The following is a 27,503-nucleotide window of genomic DNA, read 5'->3' as shown; positions in this document are numbered from 1 at the left end:
GCATGTGAATTGTTGATGAATCTGCAGCTTTTCTATGTGGATATGTAGAGATTAGTAACAGAAATGTTGAGACTGATCCAAGTGTAGTATTGAATGTAATAACGAGTGAAAACAAATGTTTCAAAGCATTGAGAGAGACTGTGGAGGAATGTTAAGAAAATGACCTGTGTTGATAACCAAGGGCATTACTGACTGCAGGAAAACTAAAAAACAGTGAGGAATGTCTTATTTAGATGAAGACCTCAAGGCAAACACTCAGATACTGAATTATACCTGAACATCAGACAACACTTTTTTTATTGTGCAGATGAATGAGCACTGGCCTAAAGAGATTGTGAAGTCTCAGTTCTTGGAGATAACTCATGAGCCATTAGGACATGGTCCTGAGCATTGTGCTTTGTTGCTGGACCTGCCTGAGCAGGGGAGGTTAGGCCAGGTGATCCCTAGAGGTCCCTTCCAATCTCAACTCCTCTGTGATTCTGTGTTCCAACAGTAGGTTGATTCAAACTGTGCTTTCATAGTGGAAAACAGCAGCAAGGTTAAACCAGATTGTATGTGCCACTCCTCTTCCTGTCATCCTAGCAGGGTGGTAGACTACAGCCCCAAAGATGTCCAGAATGAATAACCCAAGTGGATGGCCAGCAATGACTTAGCACCTGATGATAACTAAAGGGTGTAAAAGATCTGTCTTAAGAACAGTTTGTCTGTGAGAATCCTAAAATGTTGTGGTAAGACAGTGAAGGTGTGACAGCTGAAATCTCTTTTTGAGTTCCCTAGTGTAGAAGAGGCCAGGTGGATGGAAATTCAAAACTGATATGTACGAAGTTCCTGAATACAATGCTTTTGAGTGTCTTGTCTAGAGAGCTGTCAGTTTGGGAAGTCAAACACTGGAACAGGTTGCCCAGAGCGATTGTGGAATGTATTCAAAACATGAGTGGACAGAGTCCTGTGCAACCTGCTTTGGGTGCTCCTGCTTGAGCAGGGGAACTGGACTAGATAATCTGAAGAGGCCTCTTCTGGCCTCAACCATTCTATGACTCTGGGATTCAGTGTTCTTTGAACAGGTGGAATCCAGGGCATATTCTGGAGTTTGAAAGTGCAGCCTTTATTTGATTTCAGAGAACTACCTTTAGTTTAATTTCTTACCAAGTGCAATTTTTGTCTAGATTATTTATTGTGAACAATATGCTTCCCTTGTTTTTGTTTTCAGGTTTGCTTTATTCAGCATGAATGCAGTCGTCATCTTCACTAAAAGGATGCTGTAGATGAACAAAATTGTTTCCTATATTCCTTTACAGGAGTGGTTTTTAGGTAAAGCATTATATGATGAAGAATCTACAATAATTCACCATTATGCCTTTGCTGAAAATCCTACAGTCTTTAAATTTCCAGATTTTGCTGCTGGTTGGGCACTTAGCATTCCACTTGTTAACAAGTAAGAATTGAATTTTTAATCACTCCTCTTTATTTTCTGTTGTTCTACATATTCCAAGCATAATTATTATAAACACTTCAGATTTTACTAGTAGACAAGAGTGCAGAAATAGATTTCTGTATCATTGCTGTGCATGTGATTTATTTTCCTTCACTCTGCCTACATCAACTAGCTAATTTGTCCAGTACTAGTTGTTCAAGTAGTTCAATACCATCTTGTAATTTTAAAAATGTGTTCTCCCCCAGACAGTGGTTTTATTCTTGGGTTTTAGAGTGTTTGCATTGCCCTTTAGAAGTGTTTCTCCTGCTGTAAGATAGATATTTAATTCAGATTAGACGTTTAGATGCTTTCAAATGCTATTTGAAAAGTTTACAGATTTCAGGTGCATCTTACTGTAGCAAGGATTGATGTTCTCATAAATTGAAAGTCCCTAAATACTGTGCTTTGCAATACACAAAAAGAGAATATTGTCTGCAGTTTGAGATGCTGATCAGTACTGAGCTTCAAATGCACTGCTGCTTTTAATCTGTTGAAAATGTTATGCCAAACTCTCTATCTACTCCAGATGAGAACTTTTCTTTTTGGTCAGGAAGAATGTATCAAAATGTGTGTGCTGAAAATTAATATTAACAAAAAGACACTGCTCAGATTAAAAAAAAAAAAAAAAAAGGATTTATATGATAAATATGATAAATATAAGTTTCTTCTTGAGGCAATAAATACAGAGATGTGATTTATTATTTTTCCCCCATAAGATGGTCAGTAATACCAGCCACACTTTCCTGCATGCACTAGTGATTGATTTTTTTAATATGCTTGATTAAATTTTTTCATCTCTAATTGTATAGGCTTGCAAAGAAGTTGAAGAGCGAACCACTGAAGTCAGACTTTACAATAGATTTAAAGCATGAGGTAAGCAGAAAAACAAGATAGAAAAAAGGTCACAAGGTTGTATATTTGAATGCTTTTAAATCATAATGGATATAGGAGATCATTCTTAAACATTGCTAAAACGTTTGACTGCAGTGGCATGTTAGATTTCCTTCCTTTAGAATATTGTAATACTTTAAAACTCTATTTTAAGCATAGAAAAATTCATTAATAAGCTTGCATTCATAAATGAAGGCATACATGGTTCTAAACATTAAGATATCTTCTAAGGATTGCTCTTCAAGGAAGGAGAGAGACTTCCAACTCGTGAACTATAAGCTGAAGTGAGTTTTACTAGATAAAGATACTTGCCAGCCTCATTCACTTTCTGAATCAGACTCCCAGAGCTAAATATGATGAGGTTTGCAGCAAATACTCTGAGGAACCTACCTTTGTGTGAACAATCAGTGCTGCAACTTGCAGCATGGAAGTCGGGAAGGACTTTTTTTTGTCTCTGGTATGCAACTGTTCAAAAGGTAGGCAGAAGGTATTTCAGAGAGTAAGTGAACTGACCAAAAGGAACATGAGAAGGAGGCTCTGAAAGAGTATCTGAGTATCATTTTTGGAAGCTTTTTAACTTTTTCTGCATTTAAAATGTTTGTGCTGTCCAGGGTTTTTAACTGTCACCAAAGTGAACTTCTGAGCCACAGGTGGAAAAGGGGGATGAATCTGGTTTAAGCTTCTGGCCTGAAATAGGAATATGAATAAGAATAAGAATAAGAATAAGGAGGAAGAAGAACAAGAAGGAAGGAAGAACAGGATTAAGGGTTTGGCCTGAAATTATGAGTGACACTGAAGCAATTTTAATTACTTTATTGTTCCTGAAAGTCATCTATAAACTGTTGTTCTGGTCCAGAAAAAAATCCAACTTTATATAAAACTACTGCTGCTTTTTCAGATCTTTTAATGGTCATAAACCCCCTCATTTACTACATAAATCTACGGTGTGTTTATATACTATAGATTTGTAGCATATTTAAATTAATTTGGTTTTGTGCAAAACCATTATTTTACATAGTTTCCCCTCCTTGACTGATGTATTTCTCAAAAACAATTGAATCCCTCTCAGCTTTCATTTTGCTGTGAGAAAGAAGACAAGAAGCTGGGGGTTTCTTTTGTTAATTTTTCTCAATGCAAGATTTTGGGCTTCACAAAGTCATTTTATTTTAATTTCTTTTAAAGACAAAATCATTCATACATTCCCAGTATTCCAGTCTACCTCACCATTAACAAAGTCTCTAAACATAATGTCATAAGAAAAGATCATTAAGAGACATCCCTTTTATGGGCTACAGATTGCTTAGTAAAAAAACAATTGATCACTCAACCAGCAAAATGGCTTCTATCCACTTAGTATTCTGTTAGCAGGTCTTTGCATATGTTTCATTTCAAATTTATTGCCTTTGATAACCTGCTTCAGCCCTGTAGTTATTCTTTCTGTGCAGTCTCATGTCTCCCTAGAGACAGTTTCATTCCCTCTAATTTATTTAATAAATCACCATCTTGTCCATCTTAAATAATTTTTATATCTATGCTCTTCTTGTGTTAATCAAGATTGACAACAAATCAAAGAATATAATCTGTTGTTCTTAATGATTGTGTGTAATGTTTAAGTTTATAAGAAATATTTTCGTTTGACACAGTCCTAATAACATTTGCCTGCAGTCTTTGATATTCTGTTGTGCTTTGCATCCTTTTTATTATCTCTTTTTTGTTTGTTTTACCCTATTACTTTCCAAGTCCCTATTATATCCATAACAATTATATCACTTCCATATCTTGCAGATGTGGTATTTTTTGTTGTGCTGCTGCTCATTTGTAGGTTGTTGCTTAGACTTTTTGTAACTGTACAATATACAGCATATTCCCTGATGCCTATTCAAAGCTGGAATTGAGTAACAGAATTTTTTGTACATCTAACATTAGATTTGAACTAGGATTAAGACTATTTTTGTCTTTTTATTATAAATCTGTTTCCATTGTTTTAGTAACCCTGTGTCATACTGTGCTACAACCCAAAATGGCCCTCTAACCTCACTTCTGAAATAAGATAGCTTCACACCATTCTAAGGCTTTCTATTGAAGATTTCATTTTTCAGTGGGAAATTTTAGCATATTGTGAATTTTTGTAAATAATTCATGATCAGTTTCAATTGTCAAATATTCTTTGTGGTTTAGGAGCATTGCTTCTTTGTATGGGTTCATGTGATAGACATTAATTCTGAATGGCTGAATTCTGAACTAATACAGGGTCAATTGGTTAAAGGACCCAGGAGCATAACTAGTGTTCTCTGTCCTTCCAGTTGCAGGGAATGATGAGGGAGGAAACAGGAAGAGCCAACAAGCAATACCTGTCTCTGAGCATGGTGCCACAGGCAGAATTTGGAGGAATTAGTTAATCAACTAAGGGACAAATCTGCTACACCATCCCATGTTCTTCACTTTTCCTCTTAAGTTTGTCCTGTAATGTGGTTTCTTTGTACGCCCTGAAAATTTTTATCTAGTTTAATTACTGATATAAATGTTTCCAATTTTGGTAGATTGCCCTGTACATTTGGCAGAAAGGGGAAGGACCACATCTTACTCCAGTGCCTGAGTTCTGCACAGATGATGTGGACTCGTATAAGGTTGATCACTGTGCAACAACATTCAGTAATTTTCTGCCACTTTGTGTAAGTACAGTATTTTAAATACCATTTGCTTAGTAGAAGTAAAACTCTTACTAAAATGCATAATACTTGAGTTCAAAAATCTCAAAACTTGAGAAAATATTTTTCAGTAAGCTAAAAAAACCCCTGACAAAATAGTTTATTCTGGCATTTATCTGGGATATATTTTGCATATGCTTTCAGGCTTCCGTGGCACAGGAAATTTCCTGGCAACTAATATTGCATATGCTTTAATGAGTCGTTCTACCACAATGTTTGGTTGGCACATGATCTATAAATTATTTATCCTTACACTCCTTACACAGTCAGATACTGAAGTATAGATGATCTTTTTTTTTTTTTAAATTTCCCCACAGATGAGAATCTAAAACTTGTTGAGGCTAAAGATAAAATGCAATATAGTATTTGGTGCCATCTCTTCCGCCTCTAGGAGAATACATTTATTGTTTTATGAGTTATGTGTAGATAGAGGCCAAAAGTGTTCTGTGCTTCCAGGAGAGCAAAACTCTTGGTGCCAAAAAGGATAAGAAATCAAAGTGGTGAAAAGGTTTATTACAGTTGAGGAAGTTCAAAGACTTCTAGCATGTAGCATGTAAGCTGGTTTTTCCAAGTGTGACACAACTTGTGTTCTCATAGTGACTAATTTCAAAGAAATTAAGAAAATATTGTATTTCAGATGAATCATTCTTAATTCAACAAGTTCTTCTACTCATGGTCTTTCCCTAATGATCCTTGTTTTAGTTCACGTTAGAGTACTGCATCAATGGAAAAAAAATTCCAATAATGTTATTTCAGGAATTTTAAACAACCAATACCTTTTTCTTCAAGAGACACCAGGAAGTACATTTCTATATCACTAGAACACTATTCTGCTTGATAGACTATAACATGAAAAGATATTTCCTGTTTTATTATCTGTATGCACATACATATCCTATAACATACTACAGGCACAGCCTGCACTTAAAAGATTAATTTTTGTTCTGTTCACATAGGGAGAGCCAGTGAATAAGGAAGATGTTTTTGTTGCTGTAAAAACATGTCGAAAATTTCACGGTGACAGAAGTAAGTTGCTGGCTGGTCAAGGTAGTAGTTCTATGCAATAAAGTTCAGAAAATGAATATTTAAAAAGCAAGCTGATACATGCTGTCTCTGTAGCTCTTGGGACTAAACGTTTGCAGAATCGACTGGGAAACAGGAAAGTCTTGGAATTATAAACAGCTTATCCTTCAGGTGGTATCTTTTTGCTGTTCAGAGTCCTCAGGAGTGCTGTGAAACATTCAAGATAAAAAATTGTTTCATCATTAGTCACTGTTGGCAAAAAACTTGGAATCTAATACCTAGATTTAAATATGCATAAAGTTAGCTTATATTGTTGTAAATTGGAACTGTTGCAATATGAATTAATACAGCAGCTATTAATATCCTTCAGTGAGTTTCCCCCAGATAATTGCTTCACTTCTCTTCTTTGTACTAGCAGTGGCAATTGTGCAGCTCTTTGATGGCTGATTTAGAAATTTGAACAAGCTGGAAGGTCCCTCATCTCCTTCCTTTTGTCCTGCCCTCCTCTCCAGTAAAAGATTGAGCAGCTTATGCTGTCATATTGCTTCTAGCTGTTCCACATGCACGTGTTTTTTATAATGCTTGGAATGGGAAAATTTGTGCCTTTTAGAAATCTGGTCATATGTAGTACTTTGTCCAATCAGCAGCCCAGATCAAGAGTGTGTGAAACACTGTGGCATGTTCCATCTGAAAATTGTAGTGTTAGACAAGCTGTGATAGTCACCATGCTAAAAACAACAAACAAAAAAAGTAGCTTTTGACAAAACAAAATTGACTGTCCTGTAACTGGAGTTCACTGAAGAGTTCTCCTTCCTGGATCCATGTTAATTTTTTAACATCAAAATTTTAAAAAAAGAAAAAGAAAAAAAACCGACCTAGATAGTCAGAAAGTAACTTGAGGCCTCAAAAAGATAGCATAAACATCCTTCAAGAAACACCTGTTGAAGACTGAGGAAAATTCTTGAACTTTCCTCACAGCTTCCAGTGTTATGCAATAGAGGATAATCTTACTCCAGATTTTGAAAGATTAATGGATGCCAGCTTCAGAGAGCTCTTTTTACCTGGTAAGTCATTCTTTATTGTATGCCAAAAACTACGTTAATGCAGCATCAAGGCTTGGAAATTGATGTGCTTTTAAAAGCAGCTAAATTTTACCTCAGAATTTACTTCAGATACAACTCTCCTTCTTACACATACCATCTGTAGTTATAAAAGAAATTTTCAAGACTGCAAACATGCATTAGGGTTCTAGAAACAGTAGAAATAAAATGTCATTAACTGCTTAGAGCTGACCTTTAGATATGTCTAGTGGTATTAAAACCTTGGCGTGATTACAAGTATTAATACATATTGATAAATATTTGCATTGTCATCTAGTCCAAAATTTCAAATTGTTTTTTTGGAAGAAACAATTTGCTAGAAATTACAAAGTATTGTGGGATTCAATTTACAATAGACATTAGTCTGCATGGTGACATTTCCATCAAGACAAGCAAAGGAAAGAGAAAGATACTTTAGCTAAAGCCCCCTTGCCAGACCTTTTAACTGAGGTGAGACTCAAGTCCTTGCTTCAGTGAACTTTTCTTCATTTACAGAAGGAGGGGGGATTCCACCAAAGAAATAGAAAGACTCAATCTGTAACAGCAAATATTTCTGTGTGTTAAAGAACCCTGCTGAGTTTCAGGTCCTTGTTTGGAGAAAGGTAAAACAACCTTTACAGGTGCATCTCTTCTGCCAGGGGAAGGTTGGATGCTCTTGTGTATCTGAGATGCTTCTGCTCTGGGGCCTCGTTTTTCTGACACCTTTTGGTTTTGTTCTTCTGGAAAACATTTTTAAGTAGAACATTTCCACAGAATAAGAAAATAATTTCCTGCCTATACATTTTCTTTTGTGCATAATTCCCTTTGGATTTTTTAATGAAAAAAATGAGAACACTTTTACATTTCTTTCAGAACTTTTAAAAGCAGTATGGACCACTTCAAAATGCTACAAAAGTGATTTTTTTTTTCCCAAATATTAGAGCCTTTCTGTTAGTGCACTGAGTTCTTATTACTTTGTCTTAACACTAAAATGAGCTAAAAAGTAACTGTTATCAAACTGGCTGTTGGTCAATCAATAACAATAGATCCTGTGTACTCAGAGTAGAGGGAAGTGAGCAACTAGGTAGGCAACAAACTTCAAATTAGGTGATGGATGATTCTAGCAAGGGGCTAAAATGAGTTGTTCACAAACATCAGAAATGTACAGCAGCAAGGGGAAGTTATATAAATATTCCTCCATTTAAAGCACTACCTGCTACCAGTGAGACCTCCTGGATGGTGCCAGAGAAACAAAGCAGAGAAACTAACAGCAGAATGCAGTGTTTCAGAGTACTTGCTCATCTAAGGCCCAAACTCCTCATTTTTAGGATGGAAGAGAGACCCTTATTTCAATCTGATGGATTTCGTCTAAACACCCTGCAGATGGCTGGATTTTTTTTTTTTTTTTGGTGTTACCCATAATTTATTCACTTCTGGATGTAATTTAAACACTCATAGCATCATTACTAGAATTTTGTGTGATCAATTTTAAATGTTGATGTGAAATGGCAAACTAGTGAGAAAAAGGTTGCTCTTTTAGAGAAGCATTAAGAAGTCCTCCTTTGAATAGAATCTCCATGGGATCAAAATTGATTGTATGATATTTATAAACTATACAAATGCTTCTTATTTATAAATGAAACAATAAATATTTATACATTTGTAACAGGAATTGTTATAAAATGCCCTCTGTGTGTCTCCAGAGACAGGTGCTTTTGAGCATTAATATGATGTTGCTGTCAGATAGGATGTGTATAACACAAGTTTAGTATTTCAAAAGGTACATTTGGTCTGTTTCTTATTCAGAATATGTGATACACTGTACAGTTGGATTAAAATGTGGCATTTCAATACTGGAAGAAGGACTGATCTCTGACAGTATTTGTGCTGATGTGTGCTATGAATCCTACCATAGCAAGTGTAAAAGTAGTGAATTCCGTGCTTTGGTTAGTCAAAATGTAAATATCACAGTTTTTAATTACTATTATGAATAATAGTTTTATGAAACTATACTCATATTTTAATAGAATTTTTTTTATTATTTAAATAAAACTGTCCTGACTGGCTTTCATAAAAATGTAGACTTTTTTTCTCTCTAAATGTTATAGGAAAGAAAATAGAATGAACATTTAGAATCATGGTGCTGTATTTGAAGCAGCATTTTATTACCATGTAAAGGAATGTGGCTAACAAAAAGTGGTTAACATGAATATTTGGATCAAGTATCTATTTTAATCAAGTTACTTGTGTTTGAACGTCAATCATTCTTTTGCAGTACCAGTTGTAAAGCAGACTTGGGAAAGAGAAGCTGCCCTTATTGAATACTACAGTGATTATGCAGACATCTCCATTCCTACTATAGATTTAGGCATACCTAACACTGACAGAGGTGAGATTGTTGACTGTTTGTCAGTTTTGCACAAATGGCTGACTTAAGAAGTGAAGTTTTATGGATGATACATGTCTTTCACGTCAAGTATGTCATTTAGAAATTCTGTATTTCTCTAGCACATATGTGCAACCTAAACTAAAAGAATGCTCTTGACACAGGAAATGGATGGAAAATACAGAGTCTCCCTGTACATGTTCTTTTTAGCAGAAACCTAAATACTGAGATTATGAAAGCATGGTATACTGATATACTGCAAGAGGAAAAAAAAACTGGTGTTATTACTTGGGGTAAGAGTGATAACTCTACAGTTATTGATGATTTTGTGTAGATTATCAACAGTGAAGAAGTCATAAATTTATTTCAAAAGATCTCAGGCACTGCCAGCTGGTTACTGAGCATAAATTACATGCCATATGGTATTCAGATATTATATGCTTGTGCATAGCATGCCTTGATTTAAGCACAAAAATTAAATGTTAAGATTGAAACATCTTTTTATAGCAAATAATAGGCATTTAAATTAATTTACTTTGTGTTTGAATAGAAAAAAGGCTATGGATATGATGGCTTTCTTGAGCTTACTAGTTTTGATTTTTTCTTTCATTTGATATATCGTTCTTAGGCTCATAGCCTATATGTATTACCTTCTGAATTACAGGTGTCCAGGCAGTGGCCTGTTAGTCTTATCTGGCCCACTAGGTCAGTTGTTCTGACCTCTGGGTTATTTCTGCCCCTTTTTTGTCTGTTAGAGGCAGAGAGAGGATAGGCAGGGATTTCTGTGTGCAGAGTGACATGAGCAAGCAGTGAGTGTTTTCAGGAGGCAGCAAGCTTGCAGGGCACATGTGGATCGTTTGTAGAAGCCATGCCCAGTAGTTCTAGTCATGCCAGGGAGCTTCCATGTTTTGTGATAGAATATAATATAGAAATCTTGGCTTTAATATTGTAAATGTTCTCATATCAGTCTGCATTAAGTTCACCATTTCAGAAAATCACCAAAGTGAGGACTTCCTTCATTTCTTAAGCATAGAGTTACTGCATTTTGTCATAGAATATTTTAACTGGAAGTGGCTTCAAATACAATTTATTTTGGATGATTGTTTAGTAAATGTAATTTTGATAGCGATAATTACATTAGATAATAAACTGTGATGAATAAAGACTGACTGAAATGAGGTTTGTCCAAGATCTAAAGAAGATTCAGTAGAGGTCTGAAACTTCTTGTTTCTCATGCTTATTCTGAACAACGGTGTTTCACTTCTCCACTCCTAGCAAAGGGTGTCTTACCTCTGAACTTCATTATAATCTTGTGATAAATGTTGAGACCTTTCCTTAGAGGCAGTGATCAGGACCTGAGTTGCCAATGATGAGTACAGTAGATTAATATAGATTTAAATGTTTCTATAAAAGCAATGGATCTGCCTGATGCATCATGAAATGCTATGACAGTATCTTGGAGTATTTTGCAGATCATGCTTCTATCATAGTCTTCTCATTTTTACAACTCTTTAAATTAAGAGTAGCAGTTTGTCCAGTATTATCCAACAGCTTGACAGATAGCTGGAAGCTTGTTTTTAATTTAATTCCTATTTTATTTAAGTGTATATTCTGTTAATTTCTCTTTTTCTTAGGTCACTGTGGGAAAACGTTTGCCATTTTGGAAAGGTTTTTGAATCATACTTCTCCCAGAACCCCTTGGTTAGTTGTAGTGGATGATGACACACTGATAAGGTATATATTGCATTACTTCAGGAGTTACCACTGTTTATGTCAGTAAGAGATTTAGCAATATTCACCTATTCTTTATTTAAGTGATACAGCTATTTTATTATCACTTTCCATCAGTATTCTTTTAACGGATATTAAAAACAATATTGTAACTTGGTTAAAACTGTGCATATCAGTGTTATCATGTAATCATATAGTCTGAATACACCACATTTTGTGATTCCTCAGCATAGGTATGTTTGAGCTGAGGGGGTATAGTCATTTGCTAATACCCTTTCTAAGATGTGTTTCTCACAGAAATGTGTCAGAAGAAAGGTTTCATAAGCTCAGGTCAGTTGTCCGAGCTACCCAGAATGGTGTTCTGGAACTTGCCTTGGTTGGAAAATTAGATCCCATTCTCATAAAATCTGACACTGCAGTATAAGCAAAAAAGGCACAGTGATCAATGAGCAGGATCACATGGTTAGGAACAGTGGTTCAAGACAATACTTTACATTAAATCATGTGACAGAAGAAGTAGGATGTAACTGTGGATAATGCAATATTCATATAACTAAACCAACCCTTTTTACTTTTCAATTTGTAGATGTTCACAGATAATTTGCAAAGATCTTAACATTGCTTGGAAAGTATAATTTCATGTTTTCTCTGAGATGAGATGCAGTTTTGCTGACAAACTGCCTACTTCAAAAAATGTTTTAAGCTAATTTGTTCATGATTTGACCAAATTCAGCAGTCATATCTCATAGTAAATAACCCATCATAAATTTCTGTTTAGCAGTTTGTATCTCTGGGGGAGTTTTTTTGGGTAGAATTTCTGAATGTCTCCTGTCATCATTGTGCTATTTAATAGAATGCTGTTGAAGGTAGCAATGTCTGTTCCAAAATGAATGTTTACAAGATTTTTTATTAATGGCTTTTCATATTATAGTATCTTCAGACTCCGAAAATTGCTCAGCTGCTATGACCCAAATGAACCAGTATTCCTTGGCGAGCGTTACGGCTATGGCTTGGGAACTGGAGGATACAGTTACATCACTGGTGGAGGAGGGTAATTTATTTAAGCTGCTACTGAGATCTACATTTGTTCCTGTTTTGAGTGCAAATGTTCTAAATTACAACACGGATCACTTTCAACAGAAACAGTGATGTTTTCTCCAAATGTCTGCAATTCACCTCACACCTTCTGTGTAGTGACACATGCTGGTCACGAGTCCCCAACTCTTCTCTCTTACGTTTGAGTAAGATTGAGGAGAGTATTCCTTTTGAGTCCAGGCCAAATTTAGGAGGAATTATCTGCAGTAGTAGAAATGGTGGGTAGCTAAGTTGTTGTTGGAATAACAACAAGAGGTATAATTGGTGTAATTAATTTTCAGTATGAAAAGTAATTATCTTTCAGAAAATGCCTCTGGCATTTGTCCGTTCTGACCCCTCAAATTTTGAATTTCAAATATGTTGTACGGGAGGGCTACATTTGGTCTTGCAGTTTTAAATAATTTACCAATATTTATTAATTACAATTATTTGGTGTCTTTAGTAGTTTTATACATTTCATGTGCTTTTTTTAAATTCAGGATGGTTTTCAGCAGAACAGCTGTTCAGAAGCTGCTTGCTAGCAAATGCCGGTGTTACAGCATGGATGCCCCTGATGATATGGTCCTTGGGATGTGTTTCAGTGGCTTAGGAATCCCTATAACACACAGTCCACTTTTTCATCAGGTCAGAGAGCTATTTTTGAGTATTAGAAATGTATTTCATTTTCTAAGTATAAAACAGTCATAAATATTCGAACTCGATCCATATGTAATAGCACTAACCAAGATGATGCTGCTGCTTTAGCTTGGTTCCTGGCAGAACAAGACTGATCAAATAAGAGCATTCTCATACCATGGATTACTACAATACTTTGCTAGTTGATATGATATTTTAGCTAACCTATAACTATATTTTATTAAAGATGCAGTCAGAGGTGAGAATTTTGAAAAACAAAGAGAATTAGGAGCCACGTGCTTTGAATAGTTGTCATATGTCCTCTGAAGGAAAAAAACCTACAACACAATAATTTTTTCTTCAGGTAATGGAGAACTAACTGTAAAATTTTTCAATAAATCTGCCTGCTCTACTTACCTAATTTTTCTATTGATTCAGTATTTACTAATCTGAACTATCTCATTAGTGAAGATATAAAATATGAAAATATTGGTTTTGTGGTGGATTCTGAAGAATGGTATAAATATGATAAATTGCTCTATGCTAGCACATGGGAAAGAGAGCTCACAAAACATAATTTTCATGTGAGTTTGTGAGAAAATGGCTGGAGTAGATTTGAATTTTGTTTCTGTCTTCCACAATATTTAACAAGCTAACTGTAGTGCCACAGTGGAAAACATGATGCATTGAGGCCTACAGAGATTTTCTTCCTCGTAAGCCAAGTAAACCAAATCTTTCCATGGTATGAACAAGAAGCACTAAAGATTTTTTTCCCAAACAGTGCACAACTTTTTTAAAAATCATCATTTAAATGAGTGTAGCATTTGATGTTTTTCAGGTGTTGATCTAGTTGAAAAACTGGGAAGACCTGCGTACCTGAATAAGAGCTGAGAATAAGATAATAAGCGACTTGAGAATTAGTAAATTACCATGTAGTTCAAAGTAGCTGTCAGTGGAGGGAGGGAGTTTCTTATTTAAATTGTCATCTTTACCTGTGTTAAGATTACATTTCTAATTTCATTTACTATTTAGAGAAGTGGGAAGACTGAGAACACACTGTTCAATATTTTAATTCCCTGTCCGTGTAAAAAAATCATATCTGTTTACTCTCCTGTTTTGTTTATCATTGCTTACTCCTTTCAGTACAGAAAGAAAACAAGTCATGCATATTATAAAATCAGCAGTTATTGAATAATTTGTGCTTGAAGAAGTGTTAAAAAAACCGAAACAACAAACCAGCCTAATTAAAGGAGAGTCAGAACAGAACTCATTTTCCAAATTTGTAAGAATGGTCCTTATTCAAAAAAACCAAAGAACTTCCTTGTAATCTTTAATAGTGTGCATTTGATACTGAATCACTTTGAAAGTGAAATCCTAGGAGTTTGATTTTCCACAGAGAAAATTGCACTTGACTTCTAATTCATCTTTACTGTTGCTTATAACAAATTCTAATTAAACATCCCTCAAACAGGAGTTAACCCTTGGGGGAAAACCACTGAATAAAAATTGAATGTGCTTGTTCTACAAATTCCACCATTGTGCAAAAAATATTTTAAAAATGAGAAAACCGATTTTGGATTTTCTGTCAACCAGAAAATAACTTCTTAAGGACTTGAGTGAAATATTATGATGTGTGATGTTCCTTGAAGTATGTGAATCTAAAATTGTACTGAGATAGATTATGAAAGAGAAGCAAAGATGTCTTCATTCTTGGAAAGTCTATGATGTGTTGGCTCACTCTTACTGGTTTCCTGCTGCCTACTTGCTGAGGTAGATACACACATATTCTGTGACCTGTGCCAGAGCTTTTTGACATGATGAGACTCTAAAGAGAACAGGAACCTTCCCGTGTTGAGAAGCAGCCAGAACTGTGGTCTTAAATATAAAATCTGGGCTAAAGCAATATATTTGGCTTTTCTAGAACACCAAATACAAATTTTAGTAAAAAAAAAAAAAGTTATTAGAGTAGATATTGTTATTTTAGAATTATCAAAACACCAGAAATGTGTCTATAGCTTAATAATAAGCTGATTGATTTTCAAACAGCAAAAATCTGGTCTTGGTCTCAGTTGTGTAAAAACTGTCTCTATCCAAAATAAATTCTTCAGGTTCTTGAAACCTAAATGTTCTTCAACGTGTTTTTCAAAAGTTGTGAGGGATATAGGTTCCCTCTTGATTTCTCCAGTGGAATTTTTAAAAATAACCACTCTGTCATTTAAATATCAGAATAAAAATACCCATAACACCAACAACACATATTCAGTATTCATAATGTCAAATTCTGTTGCCTAATTTTATGACTGTGATGTATACAGAACTGCATAGAGAATTCATAAATACCACCATAAGTAGGTGAACCATGCAGTATTGAATCAGTTACCAGCTTAGGCATCAAATCAATTATTTGTTATCCAAATCACTCAATTTTCCTCGTTTGGGTTTTTATTTTCCTTAGATATAAAACACAAAAGTTTGCCTTCCATGCATCTTTCTTTACAAAAACTCCAGTGGCAAAATGTAGTTGTTTTTCCAGGGACCACTACAGCTGGGAATTTTTTATGTAAAGATGCACTTATGTGCCATTGAACTGCCAGAGAAAATGAGATACATGTGGTGCATTAGGACAGCAGCTGCATCTTGTAGCTGTGTTGTAACTCTTTCTGGTTTGATATAGCCTGATAAAGAACAACTACGCAGTTTTCTGGCACCACAATGTATCCCATGTTTGGAACCTTTACCTATCATAAAACTCCATATATTTTTGCTGCTTATGGCCTTATTAGGAGCCTACAATCACAGTGGCAGTGCTGACAACTGTCATTAGAAGGAGGAAGAGAATATTGTTTAAAATAATTTTGTCATTATTGAGCCAAAACTGCATATTTAAAAAGATTCCGTACAAACTACACTGTTTATTGCTTGACTGCATAGATGGTGGACATTTCATATCCTGAGAAATAGGGCATATTAAATATCAGTGTACTTCATTCCTAGCATGATGGCTCCAGTGTGAGTTGAAGATTTAAACTAATGCCTTGTCAATTGATTTAATAGAATGATGTAAAAACCTCTTTGTTACCATCTTGTGTGTTTTGTCAGTGCCACACTGTTCTGTTACAGAGGCCATTGAGCAGTGATACTTTCTCTTTTTAAAATTATTATTGATCGTTAAGTGCCGGTGCTTTTGCTTCTTTCTTCCATCTTAGGCAAGGCCAATGGACTACCCAAAAGATTACCTTTCTCACCAAATTCCAGTATCATTTCACAAGCATTGGAATATCGATCCAGTGAAGGTGTATTTCACATGGCTGGCACCAAACACAGAAGAGTCACATAATGGAAAAAAAGTTGGATATAACAGAGAGGATTTATAAGCAGTAGACGAATGTAAGTGTTAATTACTGTTCTACAGATGAGGGACAGTCACTACTGTGATTTTTGGTTTGTTTTCATGTTGTTCATCTGTTCATGACATGGGAAGTAAGTGTTTTGTTCCTGTTGCTTGCATCCCTTCAGAACAATGGAAGAAGGCACTTAAATGACTTTTGGATTCTTTTCCTCCACTTGGTTTCTTTTTAGAATGTTTCTGGGCTTTATATACCAATGAACTTGACACACATTTAAGAGTCTTGTACAACTTCACCTCTGTTCTGCTTTGGACTTGGTTCAGACAGCATCAATTTGCATTTCCTTCCTTTGCTCTCTCAAAAGCTGAAGTTATTTATTTTGGAGCCTAATACTGAATAAGTGTTGAACATCTATTAAACATCATCTCTCACTGACTTACAGAAAACAGTTCTCTAAAAGGTTCTGGAACAGTTTCTCGATAAATCATAGAGGACACTTGACTTTTTTCCTGTGACTAGGAGGTAGATTGTGTGAAGGCTGTGCTCCTTTATGCTCATTGCAGATAGAAATACTGTAGTTTCCTGGAGTAGTTGGACCAGGCACGAAACCACTGTTGTACCTTTTAAGTTTATTGGCACTTGTGTGGAATGCCATGTACAAAATAGAAAAAAAGGTTAAGGACAGGGATTTCTTAGGTGGCCACGGGAGGTCACTGTGGCTCCTTTAGAAACCTAAGTCACTGTACATCAATCTGGCAAATATAAGAGTGACTCTTAAGGATTTTGGCAGAACTAACACTTCAGTATTTCCGACGTGTGCATTTCAGTAGCATATGAATGCCAGCTTTAAAAATTTTGTAGTATTCCTAATTTATATCATCAGGATAAGTAATTTTATGCATACAACATGTAAAGTGTGATTCATATTTAAAACTTTCTTGACTTTTTTTTAGTAATTCAGTTTTGTAAGAATGTTTGTACAAAAACTGGCTATAGTATGTTCTAAACTAATTTTTATATTGTAAAACTGCTTGTTTTAAAATGACAGTAATTGTCACCTGTATGCTGTCATTTAACTTGGCTTGCTATATTGTAACCAAATACAGGGTCTTAAAGCCATACTGCTGAAGTAATTTGTGTTTTGGTTTCTTTTAGTAGGTTAAAAATTGATTCCACTCCAAAGAAAAGCAATACTTGCTCTAGAGTTGAAGTAGGGGAGCCACTAATTCCTGTCTCGGTAATTACCGAACTTGTATGAACATTTGTTTGTGAATGCAGCTTGTGGGTTTCTAAGCACTGAATAGCAAGCACATATTCATAACAGATTCAAATTCTGATTAAGAAAGAGCAATCCATGTTATGTCTTTTTTTCTTCCCACTACCAGTGCCTTAAACAGTAGACATTTTACTGATACCAGGACTATGTTCTCTGATACCATTGGTGAATTGTTAATTATGTTTACTGTTTAGAACTGTGAAAGCTGAAAGCTGAATAAAAGCATTCTTTAACCTTTTGTGCCTTCTTCCTCTCTGTGAGCCAAGTACAGGATTCTTTAAGCTCCAGTAAAATAAGTTCATCACCTTAATTGTGTTCACTGTCAGTTTTATTAAAAGGCAGCTTAATCTTTAGGGATTTTTCACGTTCTATCCTGACCTCCAGATTAGGTCAGTTTTCATCCTCTAGTTTTGTGCTAATGGAAAATGGTGTTTCGATGAACACCTCACGTGATTGGGAGCCTTGCTGCTATCACAAAACACATGTCACTATCAAATTCCCCAAAGGTCTTGCAATGCAGTCCAATCAGGTCCAACTTCCAACTGGTGATATTTAATCTCTCCTTGGGCCCTGTGGAGGCAGACTAGATCAACAAAAGATGATTTGATTTGGGTCCAGGCTGTGTTGTACCTGTAGACTGCTTATTTAAACGTTGGAAGTCACCGACTCATTGATTGATTGCTTACTTGACTTTTACTTCTGGTTTGACAAATGTAGTAGTAGCTATCCTAAAGTCCATCTTTTCTCTTGCTGTTAGCCCTGGTTTTACTGCAAGGTTTCTGGAGGTATTAGTAAGCATCAGACTTCTGATTTTAGTCTCCATAGTTTTGAAAGCAACAAAGCCATAATTTGCTCAAGTATTTTGCCCCCAGAACACTCTGACTTTTGAGACACTGCAGCAGCATGACACAAGTGACCTTTTGGTCCACCAACTAAATAAGATTTTTTCAAGCAAAGGATCACAAAGAGTTTCCATAAACAAGATATGAAGCCTTGTATGTGAACTTTAGTTTTAGAAGACTCAGGATGACTGTTACTAGCTGAAAGCTAAGGACAAAACTGTGTGTTAATGACTGAACAGTACTAAGGTTTCTAATGAAAATCAAGTGGATTACAAATGGTGTAATGTTAAAGCAAATCAATAGAAGAGGCATTCACAGCTCACTTGGAAACAGGCAGATTAAAACAGGGCTGCAAAGTTGATTGACTGCTTGAAATTTCCTTTTCTGGGACACTGCAGGGTTGTGGCATGAAAAAGAAAATCTGGGAATCATTACTGACTATTTGTTTTTAATGTTTATAACATTAAAAAATTTCCATGTATTAAGATCTTTCTTTGACAGAATTCTTTTGATAATTTGGTTGGTTGGTTCATCTTCCAGGAGCCAAAAAGACCCTTGAAATACTAGTGCCTTCAATACAGCAGATACGTAAATGAAAAGTGATGAAGTGTTTGAGGCCCACATTTGATCAAAACTTAGAATGAGGGCTGTGGATCTATTTTTATTTCCCTACATGTGCAGATGGCCCAGGCATGGAGGAACCCAAAAGGACCTGACCTTTGTCTCTTCCTCTGTGATTAGGAAAATGGGCAAGAGTCTTGAGGCAGCTTGTAAGCTGGGTAACTTTCTTTTTGTGCAGGAAGACTTTGCCCTAACACCAGCTCCAATGGCTGGAGGGAGGAGTCCAAATTACCTTATTTTCAATTCTTTAATTTCTCATGGATTTCATTATCATGGCTGGGACTAGAATGTCTCAGCCAGAGGCCTGAAACACCATTCAATGAGATTCCTGGAAAGTGGGATCAACACTGTGTATAAGGACTGCCATAACTATCTTCTGTGAGCACCTCCAAAGCCAATAGTGCCACTGCATTACCAAGAAACATGGACAAGTAGTAAGAGATTTGCTTTTTGCAACACTGTAAAATTCTGAATTCTTTTGTGCATTGAACACCATGATAATAAATATATTTGAGTTTGCTTCAATGCAATTGCTTCTGCTTCTTGTTGATATGAAACTAAAAGAGAAATTTAGAATTCTGAGCAAAATGCTCCCTGAGGGTGTCACTTCATCATACATTGGCTGAGGAATCTAAGAGCACCTGACTGTTCCATTAGTGCTGCCTGGTGCAGCTCTGGCTCTGAGGTCCCATCAGCACATCAGCATGGTGGCTTCACCCTCTGTACTACCCCTGTGCACACATCTACTCTGTCAGTATAGAACAAATTCACCTCCCCAGTCATATTGAGGGCTTTAAGTGTTTAGTTCAGCAAAGGAATAGATTCAATATTGATTTGTAGGTAACTAATTTTTCTAGTTCAATTTGTGACACATTATGTGCACGTGTAAATAATAGTTTTTTTAATACAGTCTCATAGTGGTAGCCATTGTGTAACTACTTGATTTAAATTCTGTCCTGAGAAGAAAAGTCCTCATGCTTTTCAAATCTCAGCCTGTGGTTTACAGGGAGAGACCTGTGGGACTAGAGGAAGCACAGAGAGGTGAACAATCTGTTTTCATCTACCTGCTTTTGCAGATTCTCTTGACTTGTTTATTTGTGCCCTTGTCAGCCAGGAAGCAGAAGCACCTCCACTGAAATCAGTTAATGAGATTTCTTCTAGGACCTGCATTTGCACGGCAAAATGAAACAGCTTTGGTGGAGTGTGTGTGCACTGGTTAGTTCTGAACACAAGGGGAAAAGACACAGTAGAAATAATTTATTTAAAGATGAAAAGATAAGTAGGCATTATGCAAATGCATACAGAGGCCTCAAGGACTTGCTTTCAAAGAAAGGAAGAACTGGTTTGGAAAACAGGCATGGAGAGGAGTGATGGGAAATTACATCAATGGAGTTTAATGAAACATTCTTTATGGAAAATCTATAGGCATGCTGCTTTTGTAAGCTAAAAAAAACCAATGCTAAGCTATTCCTGTGAGAAATAAAATTTGAAAGCAATGCTTTTTATAAATCTGAAGGCTTAAGTGCCTGACTGTTAAACAGAACAACTCCAAGAAACTTGAAAGCACTAGGCTGTTAATATTTTACACTCAACTTACAGAAAAAAAATAGTGTAAACAGATTGTTAATTAATAAAAAGCCAATAAAGAAAATTTTCTGCTGGGAAGGTTGTTGTGCATCATCAACTGGTTTGTGCCCACTTCTCATTTATGCATTTCTAGCTGGGACATCCTCCAGATGAAGGTCTAATCAGACAGTTTATAATGAACCCCATCAAGGTCCTCATAGCAGGAGCTCACGTGTTGCCCTAGTTCTACAGGCACTGCGCCCCATCTTCACAGGGGTGCTGCGTGACACTGTCTGCTACCTGCTCCCCAAAAGCCTGGGAGAATGGCAGAAAATACAGCACATGTCCCTCAGGAAGGCTGGAAACATTGCAGGACTGAAGATGAGTGAGTTCCTCGATTGTCTTAAGGAGAGCTTTCACTGGTCCTCCTTCAAAGTAGCCATTCCCTGGCTAGCAAGGCAGCAGAAATGATAAAAGGTGTAACCCTAAGAAAACACAAATACGAAGTAATAGCCTGGAGCAGGTCAAGCTCAGCTGTAGCTCCAGGGGCATTGGTAGCTCTAAGGACAGTCGGTCACAAGTGCTGATGGGTGATGTTGGCCGGTTCACCAGCCTTTTTTTCCAAAGACTTCTTAAGCCTTCTTATGTTGCAAAGATTCTGCTTGCAAGCTCCTTGAGGGAGCCCTTTACATGGAGCAGAGTGGGAGCTGTGCTCCAGGTGCTGTGGTTTGATGCAGCCTATGCTGTGGTCCCATGGCCTCATTCTGCCCAGCCATGAAGCTCTGCTGAAAAGTTCTCAGTCTATCTCTTGTCCTGACAAACCAAGTTACTAATTTGTTGTTTCTCTTTCTGTTGCTGTTTCTTCAGGCTAGAATTTTCCTGTTGATGGATTTTATGTTAACTAAAACATCTGAGCCTACAAATCCTAGTACTGGAATGACTTCACACTTATTAAACAGTGAAATACATTTTTAACAAAATAAAATGTGGATAATCATACTATAGTTACCAGCTTGTTATATTCTTGTGAGAAACTCTGTCAAGTGCAGTTCAAATGTCTGAAAAGATACAATTTTGTTTTATAAGAGCTGGCTTACCTCTACCATGGCTTGCCCCTTGTTCACCCAAGTGGTATGATTAACACTTAAACCTTGCTTTAGAAGCTCATCATTGTTCTGCCAGTCTTTGAAAAACTCATAAAATACTTGCTGTCCTTCCAGCATTACCATAGGTGTTGCTTATTATGAGTGGTTTTGTGACCTTTGTTAGCAATTCAGCCACTTTTTTCTTAAAATCTTTCTGATTTCTTGAGTGAAAATCTGGGAAGGTCAGATGGGTTGCAATGAAGAGGGTAGAGATTGTAGAAATGCAGAAAAGACAGGTACTGAAGTACCAAAGTCTGTGAAAATTTTTGTGCTCACATTACTGTATGCAGCCATATGCTCATGGATGTCAATACTGATCTCCGTGTTGGAGTCAGTCTTAGTAAAACTTTCTGAGAATTTCCTATCATATTCATTCCTTCTAGAATAGAGAATTGTGGATTTACCCTAACGATGGACAGGCTCATACTGCAATTGACTGCTTTGGTTCCTTGTGCATGAGTTTGTTGTTCTTCAGCCACTGCAGAACTGGGACTCTGAGTGGGTGGGTTAACTCCTACCTTACCATCCACCTGCCCACAGGCAAGATCCCAAAAGAGTTGAAATTACAGCCTATTTTAAATAACATGGCTAGTGTAGCTTTTGGCTCCATGGGCAAACATCATAAAAGTGCTGCACTGCGTCTCTCCATGTGCTGGAAAGGGCAGGACTGAACTGCAGAAGGGCCCTGCTGCAGGACTGAAGAGACCCCAAGAAGTGATAATGTAGCCAGGCTCCTTCCATTGCCTGTATCCCATGTGAAGAGATGCATTTTGAATGCAGACATTAAACTCAGTGAGCTGAGTCAGATTCTTTGCTTGTCAACACTCATTTAAGTAGGAAATATTTTCCTTTCAGATTAAAAGGTAACATATTCCAGAATTTGCTCCATTTTATTTCTAAGGACAGAAACAATGCAAAGGGTGTTAAGGATCTGTAAGACTTTGGGACAGTCTTTTGTTCCATGAAAGACTAAACAAGCTAAAAGTATCCATTTGAAAGAGCACAAGCAGGGCAGGGAGTGGTTTTTCTCTCTTTCGTAGCCTGGGTACAGAGAGGTAGAAAACAAACTTGCCAGGGTAGTTCTAATACAGCAAGTGTGTTTTCTGTAGCACAAAACTGAACTTCAGAACCTGACAGCATCAGCTGAGCAGAGACTAAGAAGTACTAAAAGAGCTTAAAGCTGGATTGTACAAAATCACAGCAGAAAGGTCTGTAAATGGCTAATAAACACAATGGTTTTCAAGAAACATCTTCAAGCTAAGGCTCTGAATTACTGCAGCCTGACCCTGGGCAGGTACACTGAAATGAATGCTTTGTCCCAGCTCAGTATGACTCTTTCTGTGTAATACTGGCATGTGCACAAAGTTCAGTTCAGGGCTCAGGGCTTGTGATTATCGGCAGTGCTGCAGCTCCTGTGCCTATAGAGTATTGGAGCCTCCTGTGGTTGTACAAGTCCAGAGCCACCTCAGAGACCATGGGTGAAAAGAGAGAATCTCTCAAACCTCTGCTTTCCTCTTCTGTGACAATATCTGAGAACCCCAGAAGCAGATGGTTGTCAACACTTGGACCATGAGCCATATATGGATGCCATCCAAGTGTGGTTCACCACAGTCTATGAGATGAGAAACATGCCAAAGACAAAAGCCCTAAAGCTTGGGCTCTGCAGGGCAGCCAGCCAAGCTCCTTGCTGAATCAGGTTTTAGGATCCCAAATAAACCAAGCAACTTTTCATATGAGAAAATGAACAAGCTTTGGAGCCAAAACATCAATGGCATCTTGAGCCAGTGCAGTGCCAACATTGTCCAAACCCTGCCCTTGGGGACTTGGTGCTTGAAAGCTGAAGCTCCAAGCAAGGAAGTTTCTTAGTCTTGTCTACAATTTTCTCTTGTGCTCTGTACATCCTGCAAAATCTGTTTAATGCTGGACCTGTGAACTGAGCCATACCATTGTTGCTGGCTTGAGAAAAGGAAGATGGAGCCCAGCCCTAGCTAGGCTGAAATACCTACTCCAGGTGAGTATTTAATTGACTCCCAACAGCATTAATCACACTCCTGAGAGGACTGGAGCCAGTGCTGTACCAGCTTCTTCTGGATGAGCAGATCCCTTGTACTTCACACCCCTCAGGTGGTGCCTCTCAGAGCTGTTTCTCAACAGGAACACCACATTTGCACACAGAAACTCGGAACTGCAGAGCAGCCCAGGCTCCTCTGGAGGTCACCTGGTCCATCCCCCCTGCTCAAGTAGGGTCACGTACAGCTGATTGCCCAGGACCATGCCCAGGTGGCTTTTGAGTGTCTCCAAGGATGCAGACCCCACCACCTCTCCAGGCAACCAGTGACAGTGTTTGACCATTCTCACAGTTTAAATGGGTTTTCTTATGTTTAATTGGAATTCCCTGTGTTTCAGGGAATTTTCCTTGGGTTTTGTTCCCACTGCCTCTTGTCCTGTCATTGGAGTCCACTGAGAAGACTTTGGCTCCATCTAATCTACACCTTCCTGTCACATACTTACTGGTAAGATCCTACCTGAGCCTCTGCCTCTGAGAAGTCTCTGAAGCTGCCTAAGTGGAGTTCAGATTCAATTTGGTTTTGCTTATTTGACAGTTTCTCTTTAACATGGCAAGGTGACTCCAGGCACTTTCCACCAGAGCCTGTTTACAGGTTTTTAATAACTGTCATAGTGCCAGGCATTTGCTGCATGGTGAGAAGCTGCTGGGAATAATTAGCACCAAGGGGAAAATGTCAGAGATTCAAATGTAACATTTATACAAAATGCTACTGCTTTTTACAATTCCTGTCAGCAGCAGCACAAAACCTCTGTGACTCCCTGTACCTCGAGGTTCTTCCCACCCACACAACTATGCAAAGCAAGTTCCCCACACAGTCCCATTTCTTTTCCCTGCAGGAGTGGTGCCAGCAGCTCTGGGAGCTGGAGAGACACGCGAGCTCCTCAATGCCCCGGCACCCTGCACGTGGCACCTTTCTGCCAGCCGTGCTATCCAAGGATCATGCCCCTGTAGGAAGTTGCCCAATCTGTCTGCATCACTTACATCACTGCTCAGCCCGTCTCTCCTGTTGCCTCCCTTTCCTGTTTGGTTTTATCTCCAGCCACCGTCTCTGCTCCAAGCTCTCCAGTTCTGCACATCAATCCCCCAGTATCAGCCATGAGTTATGTGACACGTTCCTCCTGCTGCCCTCATCCCACTAAAAATCAATGGGCAGTTACTGTAATCTGCAGGTTTTAAATCGTTCCCATGTGAAGGAAAGTCAGTTTTCCATTAACCCTTCGCCTCCTCGCAGGGTTCATTACCAGTATCTGGCATAAACTGTTATTGCAGCCTCCCTAGGGATTGTACTGCTTCAGCTGGAGGTGCTGGGGAAGAGATTTCCTCCAAAACCCACTTGCTCTGTGGCTTCCCTGACACTCTACTGTGGAAGTGTTCTCATCCTGCCAGCAAAAATGTGACCTGCTCTTTAAAGTGTCAGTGTTTTGGGGGTCAGGTTGAGGCTTCTCCTGCCAGAGCCTCTCTCCCAGTGCAAAGAATGGAGGGAAAGTGTTTGCTGCTGAGGCTGAGCAGAGGGTTTAAAACATTTGAGGGATGGGTGCAGGCATCTGTCTCCCTAAATGTTCACATGGAATTGCTTCCATGGTGAGAAAAAAATTAATACATTTCTCCAGAGATGCCCCAGTAGAACTGAAGAGCCAATTTATATCTTCAAAGCAGGTTTGTATCTTCAGGAACAGACAATTAGCTCCATGGCAGCCCCACCACAGAGTGCAGAGCAATATAACTACTTTTAGTCAGCTCTTGGGAATCTGACCTATGGGTAGTAACTTGAAAATAGATGTTTAAATTTGTAAGATACAAATACTGTTTTCTGTAATATCCCTGACCCTCTAAAATGTTTTCTGTCCTCCATTAAGGCCTCCTTAGTGAAAAAATAGTGATTAATTGCAGATTTTGAGATAACCATGATAAATTCTTCTCCTATCCACAAAAAACAAACAAACAAACAAACAAACATTCAGCAGCAATCTGTGTGGAGTGCATGCCTAAAGAGAATTTATAGGTATGTGTTCTTCTACAATACATATGTACATTTATAAGACCTATTTCAAAGACCCATGATTCTGTCAAACCTCAGTGTTAATAGCTCCAAGGAACTGATTTTACACAGTCACCACCATTAAGATCCTGTATTTACATTGCACTATGCCTGGGCTGGTACAATACAGGGGAGCATACAGGTAATGATTTATACTGTCCTGTGTAATTTTCTCAGGTGCTCCTCATGCCTTGGTTGGCCAAATCCTTTCTGAAATGCCCTTTTCACCTGTGCTGAAACACCCCAAAGGGATTCAAGGATTAAAATTCTTGGGTTTAGACTTCACACTGCCACTATTTCTGTCTAAATTATTCAGATACTCAAGTACCTGTTAGTGAGAACAGCCAGAGCACTCTCAATCACGATGGTATGGCAACATCCAGACTTTCAGCTCTCCTCTGGGGTTTACACATGAGGAGAACCTACACCTACTCATGATGATAGGAGATGTTCATACTGCCCAGAGCACAGAGCTTTGCATTCCCCAAGCACACGGTGCTGACAGAATTACCCACCAGCTGGGGAGTCATCTGAGAGGCAGAGTGCCCATCTCTAAGTTTTAGGCAGAAACACTCCGTGCTCTCTGGAGCCACTGGACTTCTGGAGCAGCAGTGGTTGCTGTTGAAGATGTTTCATTTTAGATGGAGTACATATACACCTGGAAGAGCAGTCCACAGTTCCCAGGTCTTCCTCTCTACTGTCTGAGTGGCTGCGGGATCTGCTGAGATAAAGAAAGGTGAGGGGTCCCCATGCAGGTGACAAGGCTGCAGTTACCTATCTTTATACTGAGAAACGTTTAGACAAGTTCTGCTTGTATTGCTGTGGATGTAGAGCACTTCTCTGCAGTAGAGGGTCGTTTATCCCCTCTCACAGTAACTGTGAGCCAGAAGTAAAAAAATAAATGTGTGTATGTTAGTGAATACTGGGCTTTTACATGCACTGTGAGGAGTGTAGCAAGACTTTCTTAATTCTTTATTTTTAGAATTTATTTTAAAATGCAGTCTTTGTAATTTATCTCATACAATGACTATTGTACAAATGGAAATATGCCACATTAGACAAATAACAAATCATGTTTGGGTTGACCAAATCATCCCTTTCAGGGTGCAATTAATTATTCAAGAAGTACACATGCAAATGTTACATAAGAGCTCTCTTCCATCTGAAATTACCAAATATAATTAAAAATGTATAAAGGAGGAGACAAGTAGCATCAAATAACTTTGTGAACTTCTAATTATTTTCAAAATAGGTTCAAAGGCTAAGACTTCCATGTGTAACCCCTCATACTGCTAAAAGCTATGTTCTCACAGGCATGTAGAGCTCCCTGGGCGAAATCATACCATTATCCCTGAATCCCTTACTATTTAATGAGACATGAGCCCATGCTGTAGTCTTCTCTGTGAGCAGAACTACCTTGGAGATCGCCAATGGCCATTGACACCCTGAGGCCCTGGTGCCCAGCACCCCTTTCGAGAGCCAGCCTCGTGCCTCTGACGTCTGTGTGCCACCACTCTGCCCAGGCAGCACCAGTCCACAGCTCATCTAACACCCTGCTCTGTTTACAAACAAAACCACAGAAAAGCCTTACATTTAAA

General features: G+C 37.8%; 1 protein-coding gene across 3 annotated transcripts in view; it reads left to right on the top strand.

Annotated features, from left to right (window-relative positions):
• B3GLCT (beta 3-glucosyltransferase) overlaps positions 1-17,863 on the top strand; it is a 50,033-nt gene extending 32,170 nt beyond the window's left edge. For all 3 annotated transcript variants that reach the window (XM_069012494.1, XM_069012483.1, XM_069012474.1), the window contains 9 exons: positions 1,299-1,435; positions 2,284-2,347; positions 4,906-5,037; positions 6,030-6,099; positions 9,451-9,564; positions 11,196-11,295; positions 12,224-12,343; positions 12,867-13,011; positions 16,209-17,863. In XM_069012494.1, the coding sequence (XP_068868595.1) occupies positions 1,299-1,435; positions 2,284-2,347; positions 4,906-5,037; positions 6,030-6,099; positions 9,451-9,564; positions 11,196-11,295; positions 12,224-12,343; positions 12,867-13,011; positions 16,209-16,376 (1,050 nt within the window). In that variant the 3' untranslated portion in view covers positions 16,377-17,863. The remainder of the gene's footprint in view (positions 1-1,298; positions 1,436-2,283; positions 2,348-4,905; positions 5,038-6,029; positions 6,100-9,450; positions 9,565-11,195; positions 11,296-12,223; positions 12,344-12,866; positions 13,012-16,208) is intronic.
• Positions 17,864-27,503: the final 9,640 nt, after the last annotated feature.

Source organism: Aphelocoma coerulescens, chromosome 1 (genome assembly GCF_041296385.1).
Source record: "Aphelocoma coerulescens isolate FSJ_1873_10779 chromosome 1, UR_Acoe_1.0, whole genome shotgun sequence".
Lineage (NCBI taxonomy): Eukaryota > Metazoa > Chordata > Aves > Passeriformes > Corvidae > Aphelocoma > Aphelocoma coerulescens.
This window is presented reverse-complemented; position numbering and strand designations above follow the sequence as displayed.